A 21484-nucleotide genomic window follows, 5' to 3' on the forward strand; every position below is an offset into this window, starting at 1 on the left:
GGAGACATTCAGCACAGCCAACCCTTTTAATGTCTACTGTGTGAGAAATATGAGGTAGACAGCGGAGGAGATAAGTATTATAAAACCTAGTTCTTGCAGTCAAATAGCCCGTGGATGCTACGTGACTAAGGCAGGCACAGAGATAGCAATCATCGAGTTCATAGAATGGTAGTGACCAGAAAGACACATATAAGATCCTTTCCGTCAGAAAGGAGATGGCCTTTTATTTAGGGACATCAAGCAAAATTTATTGGAGGTTGGCCCTCCCTGGTGGTGCAGCGGGTTAAAGCACAGCACTAAGAAGCTAAAGCCACTTCAGCATGAGTTTGATCCCCGCTTGCCCTGGAGGTGACCACATGGCGCTCGGCAGACCTCTCCTGACCCGCCCACTGCTCCCCTCAGCAGTGTGTTTCCTTGATCTGCCTGTTCTGCTCCTCACTGTCTCGGGTGAAGCCTCTCACCACCCTGCACCTCTGGCCTATACCCCAGTTCTATATGCATAAATAAATACATCTCTTTTAAAAAAATTTTAAAAAATTTATTGGAGGTTATAAATTTTATGTGAATTGAGTTTTAATAAATACAGATAAGGGAGATTGTAATTCCAGTGAATGGGATAGCTAAAGCAAAGACATAGGATGACTGTGCCCCATTTTCTGGTTTAGCTGAGACTTAGGGGAATCACAGTAAATACATGGAAGGGTTGTTTGCATCAGGAGGTGCTTGTAAAGCAGAAGAAGGCTAGTTAGAGTTAGGGAGATCGTGGAGTGCTGAGAAGGCCACCGATAGAATCACAGATAGGGGGAGATGGTCCAAAGGCACTGACTAGAAGCAGCAAATGTCAGAATCATGACACTACATAGAAGGGCTTGAGAGACGAAAACCAACAGACTGGTAGTGAAGCAGATCAGGACAAAGGCATACCATACAGTTAGATAAAGTATAATTCAAGAGCTGAGTCTGGATTTGCCTGCCTGGTGTCCTTTTATGTGGATATTTGTGAAAAGGAATGGGCTATTGTGTTGTCTCAATGCCAGGCTACAGTATCTATAGCTAATCCACCAGGCCATGGTAAGCCACTATGGATTTCTGAGGAGGGGAGACACTGGTTTTAAGAAAATTAATGTGGCAAGATTTAGAGAAGACCAATTATAAGGTAAGAATACTAGTTAGCAGACATTACAGTTGTCCACAAAGAAATCCTGAACTGAACTGGAGTGTGATGGTAAGATTGAAAAAGGATGGGTGGGAAAACTATTTTAGAGTTAGATTTCTCATGACTTGGTAAGAAATTTGAATGTGGAAGAGGAGAGATGATTAAAAAAAAAAAAGAAAAAAACAAAGCTATCTTGAGAATTCAAACTTGATTTACAGCAAGAAGGGGATGCTTTTTTGCCTAGGGGAAAAAAAAACAGACATGAGCAAAAGGGGATGGACCAGCCCCCAATTGAGATTTCTGAAGGAAGAAAGGATGGCTGTATTTATTATTATTATTGTTATTAAGATTACAGAAAGTAGATCTATAAAGTACATAAAATTAAAGTTCTATAGTTTCCTCCCTACATACAATATTTCTCTGGATCTCTAGTGAACCTATATGTTTTAATTTCTCCCTTTTTTATCTTTTTTTGCAACTCATCACCACTCCTCATACAAGGTATCAGTGAGAAAAAATCACCAAACCTATGTGAACACCCAAATGTTACCATTTGAAAATCAGAATAAAGTCTCCCTGTGAAAGTTGCTTCAAGAAACAGGCAAACAAATTTAAAACATGTCTAATTTGAATTTTGCATTGTAACATCTTGGTAGGACTCATCTCAGATAGGAATTGATTGGCAGTTATTAAAAGAGATCAGAGAAGGTAGCTTGGAGATGAAACACAATTATAGATGTTGAAATGCAGTGAATGCAGTGAGCAGACAATTTAAACCCTGCAAAAATTCAAATCAGTAAATTAAAAGACAAATTCCAATTATTTCAAAACTCAAAGGAAATGATAAAGAGATAAAAACGAGGAGAGAAAAGCAAGAACATGGAAGATGGCACAGGAAACCCAAAAGACATGGTAAGAATCCCAGAGGAGACAAAAAAGCATGAATACAGCCAACATGTATTGAATAATTTAGTAAGTGTTAGCCTTTGTGCTAAGTAATTCTCTTACTGTTTATTGAAAGTATGCAGCAAAAAGATGTGGTACATATATACAATGGAATATTACTCAGCAACCAAAAAAAAAGAAACACATGTCTTTTGCAGCAACTTGGATGGAGCTGGAAAAGATCATGCTTAGTGAGATAAGCCAGAAAGAAAAAAGAAAAATACCGGATGGTTTCGCTCATAGCAGGAGTATAATGGACCAGGCAAGAAAATAATAAGAATAATGAACAGCCATATACCAGAGACATTTTGTAGGGGTGGAGTGGGGAATGGGATCAGAAATGGGGGAGGGAAGTGCACGGGACTATGGTGATGGCACACGTGTGACTCGGTGATGGGAAACCCTAGGGGATTACAATTGAGATGAAAAAAAAAAGTACAAAATGATGTAAAAATAAACTATTAAAGAAAAAAGTATGCAGCAGTTCTACAAAAGTACTATGACCTCTCACATCTATAGAGAAGGAAACTAATACTCAGAGATGTTAACTATTTTGTTCAGTAGTAAACAACTAATCAGAGAGAGGCTAAGACTCAAATATTACATGTTTCCTTGCTCACAAACCCTTCAAACAAAGACCTCTTTTCTTAGAAAGCTGTCTGCATGTGTGTGGATTACTCGTGCATCTGCAAAGGAACCCATGCTCTCATTGCGCTCTCAGGTCATACTCTGTCTCTGTTCCACCTCCAGGCACAGATGAAGATGCCATTATCAACATCGTGGCCTTTCGCAACACGGCACAGCGCCAGGAGATCAGGACCACCTACAAAGCCACCCTGGGCCGGGTAGGTGGCAGGCCTCTCCACTGCACGTGGTTCACAGGGGACCCGTAGGAAACAGCTCTAACAGGGAACCAAGGGCCTCTTTGCAATCTAAATTCCTGAAGTGGTCCTTTGCTTTTAAAGATAGAACTTTTACCTGGTTTAAAGATGTCCTTGAAAACGCAGTTTCAAAGTGTTTTCCTCCACTGTCAGCCAATAATGATTTCAGGTTGCTCTTGATTCACAGAGCTCAGGGCCAGGTCCTCAAAGAGACTTGACTGTTCAGTGAGTTCAGCCATCATTTTGAGCACTAAGTAGGAGTGAGGGTCCAGTGCTGTCTTCCTAACTCTGATCAGGCCTCTTTAAGGTCACTGTGGATGGTGGCCCTCCAAACTAATTAAAATATTTCACTCCAGTTGTATTAAACAGGTCTCCTAGGACTTAGGGTCTATTCTGATTCTTCACATAAACCCATGTGTAGCATATATTCATTCCTTTGATGATCTTCATTTCAGGGATTTTGTGTTTGTCTATATTTTTGTATTTTAGTAGCTTACGTGTTGTGCACTCACCACGCCTTCTGGCTAGAATCCCATGCCCCTCAGGAACCCTTTCTCAATCTTGATTTCAGCAAACCACTTACCAGATTCATTCCACCCAATCTTCCCACATCACTGAAAACCTATCTGTGTGATCATGAGAATCGTTTTATCAAGGAAATATGATCAATAAGTGTCTTCAGGTCTCAGAGTACACTAGTAGAGTACACTAGTTCTATAATAAATATTTCTTAGAAATAAAAAATATTATACTCTACAACCAGTCAGACTGTGACCACTTCTCAGAGGTAACTACGTTCCTGTTGCTGAGGGGCTGGGACTGGACAGGTCCGGCTCAGCGTTTGCCAGAGCATCTGCATGGGAGTGTTGGCGGGACAACCCAGTAGGCAACAGGATACTTCTGATCAGATTACTTGGGCCATCTTCTGGACATTTAAGACTCTACTCCATCCCTAGAGAAAATGAATGCACCAATAGACATGAATGTACATGTGATATGAGAACTAGAGACCAGAGGATGTTAAACATTCAGTCTGAAAGCTTAGCTAATCTGATGGCAGTGTGTTAAGATGACCAGCATTACCAGATTGACTAATTGATTTGTTCATCTACTCATTTACTCGATATGTGTGGATGTACCATAAAAATTTAGCACAATAAGCTGAAACACAATATTGTAGACACAGGCTTCAGAGGGCCAGAGCTTTGGGCTTGAGTAACAACTAAACTCCTTACTAGTTGGTTAATCTTAAGCAGGTTTTTAAACTCTTTCACCTGTTCTAGGAGAAAATGTGAATTAGTATGTATAGAATTTAGTCCTTTGTCCAAATAATTAAGTTTTGTTCTTTTTAGGAATTGAACCTTAGGAAATAATCATGAATGATCAAGAGATACAAGTAAATGTATCTATATGTAATGGTAGAAATAAATAGAAATGGGACTGGTTAAGGAAATTATATTGTATCTACACTAGAAATTTGTGTAGAAATTTAATAGCAGCTAATCTGTCATAGGTGAGTACTGACTTATAAATATAGGTAAAGTATATTATTAAGTAAGCAAATATTTATAAGTCAGTGTCTACAAATTTTTTTTAAAGATTTATTTATTTATGCATACAGAACTAGGGTACAGGCCAGAGATGCAGGGGTGGTGAAAGGATTGAGAGGCAGTCAGAGACAGAGTGGGGAGCAGCGGGCATGTCAGGAGAGGTCTGCCGCACCATGTGGATCACCTCCGGGGCTGGGGAATTGAACTCATGCTGAAGTGGCTGCTTTTAGCTTGCAGTGCTGTGTCCTTTCCGTTGCGCCACCAGGGAGGGTCCAGTGTCTACAGATTTTTTATGGCAGACCCATTTATAATCTCTTAAATTATTGCAAACATTTTTTGTCTTTGTGAGTGTTACAGCTTTTGATACTTATATTACTGTAAAGCAAAAAAAATTTAGAAATCATGTTAAAATAATCTTATGTAAAATAGTTCTATGTTCCAAAAAATTAGTAAGATTATATTGTAATGTAAAATATGCTGTAGTTTACATTTTGCCAGGCTCTTTAACATCTGATTTAATGGAACATAGATGAGTTCTCAAATCTGTTTCTGCATTCAATGTGTTGTAAAGTATATAAAGAAAATCTGGTCTGTGCAGATAAATATTTGGAAGAGGGAGGAGCATGTTAGTAGCCTTTTGACATAATTGTGCCTATGAAGAGTAGCCTTTGGAAAATTCCATTGTACAATTGTGGGAGAATGGAAGTGGAAATGCAAAGTCTAAGTGTTAGTAGGAGAACAGTTTTGACCTAAGTACTCCCGAAAGGTACCCAGAAGCCCCTTGCACAGAACTTCTGTTTAAGTTACTGCAGCAGTTAGGAAAGCCACCTTCTTGCATTGCAGGATCTGTTGGATGACCTGAAGTCAGAACTGACTGGCAACTTCGAGAAGGTGATCTTGGGAATGATGACATCCACTGTGCTGTACGACGTGCAGGAGCTGCGAAAGGCTATGAAGGTTTTTGCTCCTCCTTTTCATAATCGCCCTCCTCAGTCATGTCCACAAATCCTCTGCCCTGCTGATGTTGTGCTCTGGGAAAGCAAAGAAATAACATGTTCTCAATCCTCTCAGAACAAACGCTGATGAGCTTTGTCAAGAAACCTTGACGAAGGCCTTCTGAGAATGAGAAGGATGGTACATAGTTGTCATTTATGACAACTTGAAATGACATTACATTATTAAAATTGTAGCTGAAAAGTTGTTCTCCAAAAACTTAAAATCATTTGCTCTTTTCTATGACTCCATAGGGAGTGAGTGTAATTGTGTTTTTTGTATAAACATTGCAGAAACTCTCTTGTTGTGTCAGCTACTTTTTGAGATATTAAACTTTATAACTGACACCATGGGGCTCTGGGTCCCCTACAGACTCAGAACTGGCGAAAAAGGGCTGTCGGCTCCTTTGATGTCTGACCCGCTTATGGTCTGCTGTTTTTTAATGGCCAAGGATGAAATTCAAATACAACATCTCTCTTCAGTCATGTCAGCAAATACTTAGTCCTGTGCAAGGTCCTGGGTTAGGCTCTGGGAAAGCAAAGAAGAAACAGTCTTTGCCAGAGGTGCTACCCTTTAAAGGAAGACAAGGGAGGCCAAGAAAATACTAACTCCCTAGGGAACAGACTGTAACCTGACTACAATTAACACAGAGAAACAGTCCAGAAGTGCCTGTTATTACTAATAATGGTTGGTAAACACAATGGAATTTGCTCGTTAAGATGAGCAAATCTTATGGTGCTTTGTCTAAAGATTCCTAGCTGTATTCCTTCAACATCTGGGACTCAATCCCCCTCCCCTTTGGGTTTTGTCTTTAGGGAGCTGGCACCGATGAGGGCTGTCTGATTGAGATCCTGGCCTCCCGGTCACCTGAAGAGCTCAGCCTCATAAAGGAGAACTACCAGCTGCGTATGTAGCATCTCAGGGGCCCTGGTTCATGTTTCACAGTGATCTGAGAAGTAGATGGGCAGTGGTTGGTTACTCACTGATTAGACTCTCTTCCCAGAAGCGCTGACCATGACAGAGGATCAGTTTTAAACTCTGCTGTGAGGCAGATCCCAGTGTAGGCAAATGACTATCTGTTAGCTTCTCAAGTTTCTCAGATGAAGACCCATTCTCCTTCGTCTGCCCAGGGCAGTGTTTCATTACTCTGAAATCTGAAAAGATATTCCTTTTTATCAAGCAGAGAATCAAAGGTGCTTGCTCAAAAGGGCAGCACCAGTAAGTCTTAGAATTCCAGGGGACGGTCAGCAGAGGACTTCTGACCCCATCTCTTATGTCCAAACTGGACTCTTATGTCCTCCAGCTACTTAAAAAAAAAAATAGCCATTTACTCTCCTCTTTAAAACCCCAGAAACTGATACTTCAGAAAAGCCTTTAAAAGATGCATTTTTACCCTAAAAATATATTTAGAAATGTACAAAGGTTTAGTTCCCATGGTGTTCACTTGGTATTGTTTATATTAACTAAAAATGTTCAACAGTAGCAGACTGGCTAAACAAAATTATTATTTCTGGGTGATTAGATCACAGTGACATCCTTCACCCCTTTTATTTGTCTTTTCTTAATTTTTCTGTAATAAACATATACAACCGTGGTAGACAGCGAAAAACAGAGTTTTTCAGTGAGTGTTCAGAGCAGGATATTCTAAAACTTGGGAGTTTTGTTCTAGCACCTGGAACATAGACTCACTCCCACCTTTTGCCAAAAACAGTTCTTACTCTGAGGGCCGTGAATGGTGTCGGGAGATCCTGGGCAAGAGAAGGCACACATTCGAATTTGGATTTCACAGCCTCCTGCTTATCCCAAACTTGGGTTCAGGGGCTGTTTGCCTTTCCATGTGCTCCCCTGGAAACCACCTTCAGGACAGATACCCACACAGTAGGGCCATAGAGTGAGGAGGCCAGCCCCACCTTCTCAGCCTCCTGTGTATGGAACCTCGTTTCTGCTCCAACAAGCTCAGCTCATCTTGACCATTTTCCACTTTAGTTTTGGAAAAACTATGTGGGGTGAAAAACCTTATGCTTTAGTGAGTAGACTGGTTGTGGAGAGGACAGAAGGCCCTGGAGTATGATACAATATTGGGCAGGACTTTGTTCTGATTTGGCAAATTTTACTCTCTTGCTAGAATATGGAAATAGCCTTGAAGACGACATTCGGTCCGACACATCGTTCATGTTCCAGCGAGTGCTGGTGTCTCTGAGCACTGTGAGTGATCCCTTTGGTTAATTGCTTCTGATGGAGGCTGGGGGTGGGGGGTAGCCTTCCAAAGATGAGTGTAGCCCTTGTCCTGTCTTGTTGTTATAGTTGCTCTTTAGAGACTCAGCTAGTCATACATGTGCATTCATTCTACTTTAAGTACTGAATACATGCCAGGTACCCATTTTACTTGGTTCGTATTATTGGAGAGTTGTAGAGATGACCAAGAGGCAGTTTCCTGGCTTTGAGGGTTTATATTGTCGTAAGGAAATATATCAGACACACAGGTTGCACTAATAAAGGCATGAAAAGAACAATGTCAACAGAGAGGCCCAGTAGAAGGTAGGTTCAAGGAGAGACCTTGATTGCCAAAACTTAGCAAAGGCTTTCTGGCAGAGGTGCTGGTTTAGAGAGGACTTACAGGATTGCTATGCTTTCAAGAAGCAGAAGTGTGGGTAGATGCATTCCAGGGAGGAAAGACAAGAAAGCAGGAAACAGGGTGTGTTCATAAGAAACAATTGGCTGAGCAGTCAGGCTGGTGATTCTAGGAGCAAGGTGGAAGGGTGAACCGGAATTCTGTGTTGAGAGTTTACATTTTTTTGGAGAACAGTAGGGAGCTACTAAAGGTTTTGGAGATGTAGAGAGAAGTGGCTGGAATTGATTTTCAGGAGAGTGATGTAATAGTGTGTCTAAGATAAATTGAACTGGAAGCTGGGAATCCAGATAGGAAGTTTGCTCAATAGTCCAGTGAAAAATAGAGCAAGACCAGGCTAATGTGGGAACAGGGTACCAAAAAGGAGGAGATGGGTGCTTGAGATATTTCACATGACTTTCCCATTTTAGCTTTATTTCTGACCTCCTTCCTGAGAGTGAGATCATTTCTCACCGCTCTTTAGATGTTCCTTTATGTTTACTTTATTATACCTCAAATCAGTCCTCCTAAAACTAAACCTAAACTTATTTTCCAGCCAACCCAGCTCTTCATCCTGACTCCCCTGTTTCTGTTCTTCCAGCAAAGCAGAACCTCCAAAAATCATCTTCAACTCCTACCTCACTGTTTCTGACATTTACTTAATGATGCCTATCTGCTTTCCTTATTCCTTATCATCATTTTATTTCCTCCCAGATTTGCTGCTCTGCTGAGCCATACCTATACCAAAGACCATTGAGACAGTATAGCAGTAAAAGTTGTCTAACAAAATAGGGGAAAATAGCCTGTTTTGCCACTCATTCGCATTCCTGCAAGGCTTCAACCCTGTACATTCTGCTAGGTCATGTTGCTGAGGGCCCCGGGGTAGGGAGGGAGGGGGGTAGGGGGTAGTTTCTCAGTCTCCTCAAATCCCACATTCCCACATTCTACTCTGTTCTCAACCCCAATCTGGCAATTGATCAATGTTACTCTGCCAGTTAGGAAGGCCTGGGTCACAAGGAGGGAAAGAGAAAGAGAAGTGAGTAGATAGTAGTGGCAAAAACAGTTAATAGGAGGCATTCATTCTCCTTCCCCTTCTACTGGCAGAAACTCCCATACCACATTGGGAGCCACCTGGCATGTGCCCTTTGACTGGAAATGTCTGTTAGCACAGATCAGCACCTTGTGAATAATCAAGACAGTCAAAGGCTCTATATTAGCTTCGTCGGCTGGACGCACGACCCCTTGTGGCGGTCTAATTACTGCGTCATAATACCCAGGCCCTCTAGTTTTAACAGTGCCCTCTACCCACTCCCCATCTTCCCATTCTCATCCTCAGGGTGGCAGAGATACAGGAAATGCTCTGGATGATGCTCTCGTGCAAAAGGATGCCCAGGTGAGTAGAACTGTGGCTTCTTTCTTCTCCTTTAAGACAGGCCTCAGTTGTTGGATACCCTCATATTTCCATGTGTATTGACTAGACTGGGGTATTTTATGAAAAATATAAGTTTCTCATAACAGACCTATAATTGCAGAGTTTTCTTACAGAGACACCTGGGGCTTGGGGTCGCCTGGGCATCATTATATAAGCACCCTTGAGTTCCAGATTTCTTGATTTTAGGACAGTGGTGTAGCCATCCTAGAGAACCATGGAGTACTTTCTGAATCACTCAGATATGAAGGGATCTGTATCATTTTTTTATTTCCTCAGAGAGAACCTATGCAAAACAGCTTGGCATAGTGTGCGCACCCTGTTGAGTAAAATTAATATCAGTCCAATGATGGTTGCTTGGGTACTAATTCCTGAGCTAGACAGACAGTATCCAGGTAACACTAGTAATGATGAATAATAAAAAGTAACTATTTTCCAGGTTCCAAACACTATTGTAAACTCTTTATGAGTTATGTCATTGCAACAATCCTATGAAGTTGTCTAAGTATTGCTTTCCTCATTATAAGGAAATTGAGAAGCCCTGTACTTGGCTCAAGTTCACACAGATAATAGATTACAAAACTGGGATGTGAACCTAGGCCTCTAAATCTGGGCCCTATAATTCTTTATTGATATACAGCCAGTGGGGTTGGTTCCATTCAGGTATGTGAGGTATCAACCCCTATGGATTCTGTAGGGAGGAAAAAATGATATTTTAAAAAGGGGGAGGGATATATATGCCCTAAGTTCTGAGGACTCAAGGAGGGCCTTCTCCTCCAGGATGTTCTGGATTGCCTTAAATCCAGAAGCTCTGAGGATGGAGAAGGTGTTGAACACACAGGAATTCTAAGATGTTTATGTGAATTTCAGTTCCCTCACAGAGAGCATTTGGGGCATGCTGGAAGGAACCTCTATAGCCTGGCTAAATCCAAAATTAGATGAAAAATTAATGAGCAATTTACTCCAGAAACAACATATCCAGTATCAATTTCTTGTGGGTTTACTAGGTGCCAGGCATTGTGTAAACTATTTTACTTATAATAAATCTGTGAAGTAGATCTTATTACTTCTGTCTGACCCATGAGGAAACTGATGTATGCATTTAAATAGTTATGCAAGATCACATAGGAGGTAGAATTTTTTTGGATACGCCCAAGTTTTATCAAAGGTATGGAATTTAAGGACAATTTCCAACATGGTTTCAACTCTTTCAGAATAAGACAGTAGAAAAACCTTGTCAACCTTTGCTTTTTTTTTTTTAAGATTTTATTTATTCATGCATATAGAACTGGGATATAGGCCAGAGATGCAGGGGCTAGCGAGAGGATTCACCAGAAACTGAGTAGGGAGCAGAACAGGCAAATCGACAAAGTACACTGCTGAGGGGAGCAGCAGGCGAAACAAGAGAGGTCTCCTGTACCATGTGGGAATCGAACTCTCACTGAAGCAGCCACGGCTTGCCTTAGCTTCACAGTGCAGGGCACCAACCCAGCACTCCAACCCACTGCTTTTTAGCTCACATCAGCAGCAAGGGCAGTATTTGCAGACTTTAGGTAGTCTATTAACATAGGAAAGTGAATGAATTTGGTATGAGAAGACTCGCAAGGGTAGTGGAATAAAGTAGTAATTTTACATAATGCAGTAGAGATTTTAAATTATAGAGAGCATTACCTAACAAGTTCCATTTATTTAGTTATGGTATAAAAATTACACAAAAGGAAATAATAGGTAGTATTCAGAATTCCTACTTTAAAAATAAATTTATGATATACTAAAACTACATTAAAAATGGTTTTCAAAGCAGCCAGGAAATACATAAAAGGGACATATCTGAAGCACCTGCATCAACTCTCAAAATTATGGAGAAGGACTATCAAAAGGCCAGATAGAGGTCTCCCTGGTGGCGCTAGGGGCTGTCTCAGCGCTATCACTGCTAAGGGCTGAATTGGATCCCTGGCCAGGGAGCTAACCCACATAGAGCGCAGCAGACCTCTTCTGTTTCACCCACTGCTCCCCTCAGCAGTGTATTTTAGTAGATCTGTCTCTACTGCTCTCCACTGTCTCTGGTGAATCCTCTCACCCCAATTCCTTGCCACCACCACCACCACCCCAACACACACTTGGCCTATACATCCCAGTTCTTTGATGGATAAATAAAATAAATCTTAAAAGTAAATAAAATAAAATGCCAGATAGGCAGCAAACCTGGTCAAGAACAAAGGAAAGACACTCCCGAGAAGAGAGGCTGACTCCCCAGCCTCACCCAAGTGGAAAGAGCCACAGTGGCTGCAAGCAAACAGGAAGAAGCTACTTAAAAACTTGTGTCTTAGCCCCCTCACTGAACTAGCACAAGTTTGCTTTCCTGAACTTTATCTTAGTGAAAAGTGAGGAGTCAGAGAAGAACCCATGTACCTTGTTCTGGGAGGAAAAAGCCAGGTGAGGGTAGACTGTCATCATTTAAAGATGAAAGGGCAATGAAAAGCTATAGCTTAGCTCAAGCCAGGTAACCTGTGAATAAACTGAGACCCAGAGAGGGGCAAACAGTAAGAAAGAGACATTTCAAATAGCTTTGGATTTTAAAATAAATGAGAGGAAAACAGATTTTATTTAAATAGAGCTTTAAAAATATAATGAGAAAGTAGCATAGCAGAGATGAACATGGAGCTAGTGAAAAGGCAAGCAGAAATGTAAAAAGAAAAAGAAAAAAAAAAGCTAGATGAGTTGGACAGAAATGTCCTTAGAAGAAACAAGGAAAACTGGGATTTTAATGTTTATTTAAAGTAGTAGCTGAAATGACCCTGCAGAAAACAGAATCATTGTTGTAGAAAATAATGCTGAAGAAATCTGCAGAGTCCAGCAGAAAAGGACAAAGAGACCAGGAAGAGGAGCAACAGAGAGGATAGACAGTGGAGGGTAGAATGTGACAAGAAGGGTGTGTATTTAAATGTATAAAAGAGGCAAATGTAAAGTGTATGGTCCTGGTGTGAGATAGCAAGAAATCAGTGGAATGGTTAGAAAATCTGAGGGGAAAACCAAGCCTATATGTGAACATACAGATAGCTTCTCAAGTCAATGAAGAAAACACAGTTTATAGAGTGGAGTTGGACAAAATAAAATTAGATTCTTACTTGCATTTCCCATCATGAATGAATTCCAAATAGACTGAAAATTTTGGTGTAAACCAATGCAGCCAAAAAGGCACTTTCAGATAGAATAAATATTTTTAAGTCTGGAATGGGTAAGAATTTTGTATGCTTGACACAAACTGCAGAATCCATTGGGGTAATTTATTGGTAGTTTGGCTACATTAAAATAAACATGTAAATAGTTTCAGCAGACATTATCACAAACAAAACTAAAGGTGAAGTGATAAAATAGGAAAAATTTCACCTCATGTATAATAAGTTTAATATAGAAAGAAATTTTATTAGAAAAAAATAAAATAAAATATGGTTAGGACCTCCCTGGTAACATCAGGATTAAATCTCAGTACTATCACTACTAAGGTATGAGTTCAACCCCCAACCAGGGAGCTAACCCACATGATACAACAGACCTCACCAGTCTCTCCCACGGCTCCCCTCAGCAGTGTATTTCAGTAAATTTGCCTGTTCTGCTCCCACTCTGTCTCTGGTGAATCCTCTCATGCCTGCCTTTTATTAAGTTATTAAGGCAACTTAATAAAAGGAAAACGAGAAATGTCAAATACATAAAAAGTCCCTCAAAATTATTTTTCTAAAGCCACAAATAAATACAAAAAGATACTCCCCTACACCCACTATTAAAAAGGTTATTCTTGTCAAGGTCATTGTTATGGTACTTTACAAAAGTATCATTCCATGACAGATTGTTGTTTTTTTTACCCACCTGTTCTAGTTACACCTCAAACTTAGTGACAAAACAACCACTGTTTTATTAATCCCATCCATTCGGTGGGTCACAAATTCAGACAAGATAAGACACAACTAAATTGTCTCCATTCTGTAACACCTGAGGTCTTAGGGGAGCAGACTTGAACAGCTGGAGGGCACTCAAGTGAGTGGAGGTTGGAGGGTCCATCTCTCATGATCTGGCATCTGGGCTGAGATGATTCAGAGACTCATCTGGAACTTTCCAAAGGAGCTCCTGTGGCCTTTTCAGGTAGCTTTCCTTTCCCAGAACATAGTGGCTGGGTTTCAGGACCCAGCACATGGAAGCCTGCCTTCCAAGAGAGCCAAGCTGCTGGCCCTTCATGACCTAGCCTCAGAAACCAGTGCACATCCATCATACTTTATTGATCGAAGCAGTCACAAGCCTGCCAAGATTCAAATTTGAGAAATATTGAATTAAAAGAACTTTCATGCCCTTAACAGCTTTAAAAATTCCATGACTCTAAAGAAGTAAGGGAATTATAGAAAGAAGTGAGAAAACAGTTGGGTAGAGGAAAGTAAGCCCAATAGGTGACAAAATATGTCATTTAAGGGTATTTTGAGAAACTTAGCAAGCTTATTATAAATGAACAATAGGGTTAAAACTTTAAAAAATAAAACCCACATATCAAAAATATTATCATCATATAATTCAGTACTTTAAATATATTCTCATTATTGTGCAACAGAGCTTTTACATCTTAAAAACAATGTACCCATTAAACAATGCATTTCCCACCATCCATCCCAGGCCACTGGCAACCACTATTCTACTTTCTGTTTCAGTGAATTTAACTGTACTAGATACTTCATGTAAATGAAATCATACTGGATTCTTTTTGTGATTGGTTCATGTCACTTAACATTAAGTCCTCACCCATGTTGTAGCACATGCCAAATTTCCTTCCTTTATAAGTATGTACAGTACTCCATTATTTTATACATCACATTCATGTATGAGTGAACATTTGGACTGCTTCCACCTCTTGATGCTTGTGAATATTGCTGCTATAAATATGGGTATGTAAATATCTCTTTAAGATCCTGCTTTCAGTTCTTTTGCATATATCATATATCCCCTAAAGTAGTGTTCATGGATCATATGATAATTTCTTTTGGGTGTTTTGTTTTTGTTTAAGGAAGAGCCACACCGTTTTCCTTATTGGCTGCATCATTTTACATTGCACAGTGCACATGGGTTCCAGTTTCTCCATATCTACTCCAGCTCTTGTTATTTTCTATTTTTTTTAATAGAGGGCACCCTAATGTGTGTGAGGTAATATGAACAGTGGTTTTGATATATCAATATTATAGTTAAAGTGACCCAGAATCTATTTCTTGTTATTTCTACCTGGTTGAAATATAAGCAGTAACTAATTGGGTCCTATTTCTATTGTGGACCTTCTGCAGCCTTTAACAAATCACAGATCATTCTAGAGAAGTGTTGTCTAAGGGAATTTGGATAACTAATGGCCACTGAACATTGAAATGTGGCTAGTATGATTGGGTTCAATTTTATTTAATTTAAGTAAATAAATAACTACTGTATGTATTATCTGTTAAGTATTAATTATTATGTAATAATGTTATGTGTTGTCTGTATTGGGTTCAATTTTATTTAAGTAAATAATTACTGTATGTATTATTTGTTAAGTATTAATTATTATGTAATAATGTTATGTGTTGTCTGTATTGGGTTCAATTTTATTTAAGTAAATAACTACTGTATGTATTATTTGTTAAGTATTAATTATTATGTAATAATGTTATATGTTGTCTGTAAATATAGTAGCATATATAAAGATATGAATAGATATTATTTATTTATAAGAAGTAACTAAGGCACATGCCTTATTTCTGTTCCAAAGAAAGTGTTGGAAAGATAGCAAAAAAGTATACTGCCCAGAATTAACTGATAATCATTTTGCCTCTACTTGGTACAAAGAACTGATTATATATGGGGCTAATGGCTACTGTATGGGACAGTCCAACTGTCTGGCATTCCTTTTAGCTCCTAAGTTGGAGCCATGTAATCAGCCCTAAGGAACTGCTGTTTGCCCTGTCTCTCAAGGAGATATTGTGGGATCCCACTAGTTAATGACTAAGAAAAATCCTGAGTGATTTCCAATCGCTGCCAATACTACTTCTACCCTCCTCCACCAACAAAATAAAACAAAGCCAGCTTAGCTCTTTGAAATTTTGGAAATATTTGTATTTCCTGGTACCTTCTCTGTGATGTTTTAAACTTGTGCTTTGTTTGGTTTCAGGATCTGTATGAGGCTGGAGAAAAAAAATGGGGGACAGATGAGGTGAAATTTCTAACTATTCTGTGTACCCGGAATCGAAATCATTTGTTGCATGGTACGGCACCTGCCTTATTTTCCAAAGACAAAGATAGTTAAAAGTGTATTGCCCAGAATTAATTGATAATTATTGATAACTACTTTCCCTTTACTTTGTACAAAGAACTGAATTTACTGAACTGTCTCAGATATCTTACCTTGGAAATGTGTGAACGCAGTGATGTGTGAGTTTCAATTTTTGAAAAATTAATTATGAATAATGTGTGTGAGTTTCAATTTTTGAAAAATTAATTATGAGTAATTAGCAGATATACAATGTACTCATAATTTAGTATTCCTATGTATAGGAAATCAACCTTCATAATCCTTTTTATAGAAAAGCACTATTAAAATTTAGTTACATAAGAAAAAAATCAACAAGCAAGAAAACACAATATTAGTTGACATTTATTCCTATTTAATGCCCACATTGTTAAACTAACAGAAGTGAATAGCAGATAATTACAAATTTTATTTCCTATGTGTAATGCTTCCAATATGCCTCTGATAGTATTTACCTTTGTAATTTTTAACTTTTTTGGAGGAAAGATTCAATTGTGGAGCTTTTGCTGTCAGGTTTATTTTCTTCTTGTAAACAGAAGTAAGGGTAAGGGACTAATAAGATATTTTATCTTTTTTTTTTTTAAAGATTTTATTTATTTGTGCATACAGAACTGGGGTACAGGCCAGAGGCTCAGGGGCGGTGAGAGGCTTCACCAGAGACAGAGTGGGCAACAGAACAGGCAGATGGTCAAAGTACACTGCTGAAGGGAGCAATGGGCGGGTCAGGAGAGGTCTGCCACACCATGTGGTCACCTCCGGGGCTGGCGGGAATTGAACTCATGCAGAAGCGGCTTTAGATTCTTAGTGCTGTGCTTTAACCCGCTGAGCCACCAGGGAGGGCCCCAGATATTTTATCTTTTATATAAGCTCTTTTTATATATAGCCAATAGCCTGAGTTTCATAAGCCCACTAAGCCTTTATACAAAGCTGTGGGAACCCTGAGAAGAATGAGTTTGCTAAATTGAAAACATAAATAGAAAATTACAATACATTTGGAAATTTGCAGTTACCCCATATATTCCACTGTGACAAGAAATTACTCCTGTTAGAAAAGTTCATGGGCTACCATCAGATGCAAGAACTTCGCACTCAATACTCAACTTTGACTTTCTTTGCTGGATTACAATACTAATAACACAAATCTCCCCCTGGTGGTACTTTTTAAGAACTGCATGTCTGCAGAAGCTGATTTAGTGCAAAAAGATGTACAACAAATACTTCCTGGTACAAGTTAAAAATTGGGCAATTATAAAAATAACTGTTAACCACTAGCAGAATTTAGTTTAAGTACTGTTTTGATTAAGAGAACATGATAGTTTTTTTACTAACAATAATAATAAGGATTCACAATAACTGAGATAGTATTTAATTAATTAGAGAATTATTATTATCTAACTTGCAAATGCAATGCCAGACATATTATAAGCATTGTTGAAATACCCACCCATGGAACAGTCATTGTTGTCTCCGTTTTTCAGTGTAGAAAACTGATGTGTAGAAAATGTGTCACTTAGAATTTTTTATTCTAATCAAGAGATGCTGGCTCCAACTTAAGCAAAGAAGAAATACTATGAAATGGGAAAGAAGGAATTAGAAAATGGTGGTGACTTACAGGACTGAAGAGAATGCTAAACAAGTCCAGGAAGAACAGAAGTGAAGGCAGTTCTGGGAATTTCAGTGGAAGGGAATCATGGATTTTATTTCCAAGGCAGTCTCCAGTAAAAGTGTTCATTCCTGCTCCCCTGCTTTAGTCTGACTGACTTAACAGTCTCTGAGAGTGATACCTAGGAAGTACAGCAGGTTTCCCAGGTGACTTTTCTGTTTTCAGATGGTAAAGATGACTCAGTGTTTTTGTAATGATCTGCTCAGTTAAAAAAAATTCCCAGAGGATAAAAATGTTTGGGTGAGCTGCTCATTCATTTAGTGGGGTTTATGATACATGTTGGGATGAGGTAGGTGTCTCTGGATTGACACCCCAGTGAGAATCACAGTCATGGGAGTGAGGCAGCACCCCAAAGAAGGTGATGTAAGGAAGATAGACAAAAACGAGAAGTATCCAATAGGCAGCAGTAAGAGGGGAAAACATTTCATCACATTCAAAAACACCTGACAAAAAATTTAAGTGCATTAATCTATTAAAAGATGCAGCCAACTGTTTCCAAACATGACTCAGTTTTGAAGAGGTGAATTGTCCTACTTTCGATGAGCCAAAAGGAAGGTGAATATACAGGTGACTGTCTATGTTCATGTTACAAAAAGACACTCCTTGCCTTCTAAGGAAACAATAAGAAAAGAAAGCAAATCTCTCCAGTGGTGATCTCCATTTTATGTGTGCAAAAACAGTGCCCCAGTTAAGGGAAGAGACGTGCTTGACTTCCCAAAATTCAGTGTTCCTTCCTCCTCTCCTTGGGCACATTTCACTGGTGGTAGGCCTCCTAGGTTCTCATGCACATTGTTTGCCAATTTCCTCTTGAAATATGTCAAAGAATAAATAGTGTAATCTAGTTAAAAGATGCTCATTCTTTCCATTAATTTTCATTTCCTCTATTCTGCTTTTGTTATTTATAATTCCATTTTGTAATTGTTTGTAGTGTTTGATGAATACAAGAGGATTTCAAAGAAGGACATCGAACAGAGTATTAAATCAGAAACATCTGGTAGCTTCGAAGATGCTCTTCTGGCTATAGGTAAGCTAGTAGGAGCTGGTGAATGGAGAAACAGAGGACTATAGACTTTCCTTCTGGCTATCAGTTTGTCCTCATAAGAATGTAGAGAATGTTTTTTCAGGGTTAAAAATATTATTTAAATTACACATTGTGTTCTGGAATTCAAAACTAGAAACATTGTGTAGTCCCTAATTGTTATTTTACCACATGGCTTTAAATATTTTAAATTCTCTGCACCTCTATTTCTCAGTCTCTGGGAAAGAAAATTCTATACTATCTGCATTCTGCAAATCCATGAATGTATAGAACTAAAACTTTCATGTTATAGCAATCACTCATTTTGAAATTATGTTATAGCAATCACTCATTTTGAAGTTTCCTTTTGTTTTGACAGCCTGATTCACGACTTTGATTTGTTTGGCTAAATTTTTTTTGACAAAACAATCAATACTTCTTCTTCATGCTTTGTGGATACAGAGGGATAACTCCCCTATTTTTCTCATAGATTTTCTTTATTTCTTTTAACAGTAAAGTGCATGAGAAACAAGCCTGCATATTTTGCTGAAAGACTCTATAAATCTATGAAGGTAAATGACTTTATTTCTAACATCTGAATGACTTGGGCATGTCCATATCCACATTTATATGTTTACTTACATACCCCACCCAAATTTCAACCTGAAATGGTCAATTCTTTTCATTAAATACTTCATTTACTAGGTGCCCACTAATAGTAAGCCAAGGTAATATTTATTAAGTGCTTATGATTGTGATCACTACTCCTATGGCTTCTATATAAATATATATAGATATAGATTAATTTTACTCCAAAGGGGTGATATTGTTTTCAGCCTCTGTTTTATAGATGAAAAAACTAAGGTAGAGTGAGAATATACAATTTACCCAGGGTCCTAGATGAGGAATTAATATACCTGGGTAGTCCAGCTTCAGAGTCCATGCTTCCGATATAAGCGTCCTTGCTGGGAACTAGGAAGAGGTGAAGGGTGCTGGAAAGACCAAAATGTTGTTCCTGTTTGCAAAGAACTGCAAGGCTTGAGAAGAAGGCAGGTATGTGACAGATATCAATAAAAACAAAACATAAAGGACAACTGGGGATCCAAATATTATAGGAACACAAAAGAAAGGGTATTCTTTTCCATTTGGGGAGAAAGGAAAGGGCAGAAAAAATATTTAAAGAAATTTCATGGTGAAAGATAGAATTGGACTTTCAGTGGTGAACTTAATGCAATAATTACAGCTGTTGATTTATAATGATGTGCACCATCAATTTATATAATAATAAAATGAGTTGTTATTTTAATAAAAAAATTTAATCCTTGGCAATGAGGTAAAAATAAAAGAAGTTGGTACATTTGAGCAGGACCTTACAGGAAGTCTTCCATGTGAGGATTTTACAAGGAATGAAAAATTGAAAGGCACTGGGGACAGAATCACTGCAGGTAAGGCAGGCAGGCTAGAGAACCTAAGGGATGTCTCTAGAATGACGGAGCATGGTCTTCCTCAAGACACACTGTTCGAGATGTAAGTTGCGGAGACCCTAGAATTCCATAGTGAAAAATGAGGCTAGTCCACGGGCTTCTAAGCTCGTAGTACAGAAGAACCATCAGAGGAATTATACATTATTTTGGTTTGCTAGAAAACCAAACACAATTGTTTTTGATGAACACAATCAAAAATGGCTAGGCTTTGAAATGTGAGGACCTTGTTTTCTTCCTTAGGGCTTGGGTACTGATGACGACACCCTCATCAGAGTGATGGTTTCTCGAGCAGAGATTGATATGTTGGACATCCGGGCTAACTTCAAGAAGATGTATGGGAAATCTCTGCACTCTTTCATCAAGGTGGGTCAGTGGAGCCTTGTTTTGGCCAGGGGAAAGATCTGATGAGGGATGGGGTTCCCACTATGTATTTAAAAATTTCTTGTCCTCTCCTTGTTGACAGACAAAATTATTTGAAGATGGTTCTCTCATTCAATATTTCCAGTCTTTGTTCACACAAATGACAAAGAATTTAAATAGACATCACTCAGTGTATATGAATGGCCAAACAATCACATTAAAAGATGCTTAGCATCATTAATCATTAGGAGGATGCAAATCAGAAGTATAATGGAATATCATTTTATATCTAATATGAATGTTATAATTAAAAGGCAAATAACAACAAAAAAATAGCAAACATTGGTGAGGATGTGAAGAAATTGGAACTGCATGCATGACTGGCAAATGTAAAATGGTGTAACCAGAATGGAAAACAGTTTGGAACTTCCTCTAAAAATTAAACGTAGAGTTACCATTATGCTCCAGAAATGCCATTTCTATATACTCAAAAGAAATGAAAGCAGGAATTCAAACTCATACTCATATAGCAATATAAACATTAGTCACAACTCATAATAGCTAAAGAAACAACCTAAGAATCCATCAACAGATGAGTCAATGAACAAAGTGTGGTCTATACATACATTAAAAGGAAGGAAGTTTATGATGCATGGATGAAACCTGGAGACATGTTGAGTAAAATAAATCAACACCAAAAAAATAGATACTATGGGATTCCACTTATGTGAACTATGTAGAAGAGTTCAGTTCACAGAGACAGAAAGATGATAGAAAGGTCCAGGGGAGGGGAGAATAGGGAGTTATTACTTAGTAGCTACTGAGTGTCTTTTAGGGTGATTAAAGTGTTCTGGAAAAAGCAATGATGGTTACACAACATTGTGAATATAATTAATGCCATGACTTATACACTCAAAAATGATTAAAATGGCAAATTACTATATGTTTATGTTGCCAAAATTAAAATATGTGAAAGAATTTGAATAAAATCATTTCATAAAAAAATGTGGAAAAGTATATTAAATATTATCTTTTAATTTATAGCATTATTTCTATTTCTTATATTTTACATTATTTATACTTG

At 38.5% G+C, this 21484-nt stretch overlaps 1 protein-coding gene across 1 annotated transcript in view; it reads left to right on the forward strand.

Moving 5' to 3' along the window:
• ANXA4 (annexin A4) overlaps positions 1–21484 on the forward strand; it is a 51009-nt gene that overhangs the window by 25525 nt on the left and 4000 nt on the right. Inside the window, exons 4-12 of the mRNA XM_004691481.2 lie at positions 2852–2946; positions 5376–5489; positions 6341–6431; positions 7651–7730; positions 9470–9526; positions 15738–15831; positions 18467–18562; positions 19070–19128; positions 20281–20403. Of these exons, the coding sequence (XP_004691538.2) occupies positions 2852–2946; positions 5376–5489; positions 6341–6431; positions 7651–7730; positions 9470–9526; positions 15738–15831; positions 18467–18562; positions 19070–19128; positions 20281–20403 (809 nt within the window). The remainder of the gene's footprint in view (positions 1–2851; positions 2947–5375; positions 5490–6340; positions 6432–7650; positions 7731–9469; positions 9527–15737; positions 15832–18466; positions 18563–19069; positions 19129–20280; positions 20404–21484) is intronic.

This window comes from Condylura cristata, unplaced genomic scaffold, assembly GCF_000260355.1.
Source record: "Condylura cristata isolate star-nosed mole 26May11 unplaced genomic scaffold, ConCri1.0 scaffold00031, whole genome shotgun sequence".
Taxonomy (NCBI): domain Eukaryota; kingdom Metazoa; phylum Chordata; class Mammalia; order Eulipotyphla; family Talpidae; genus Condylura; species Condylura cristata.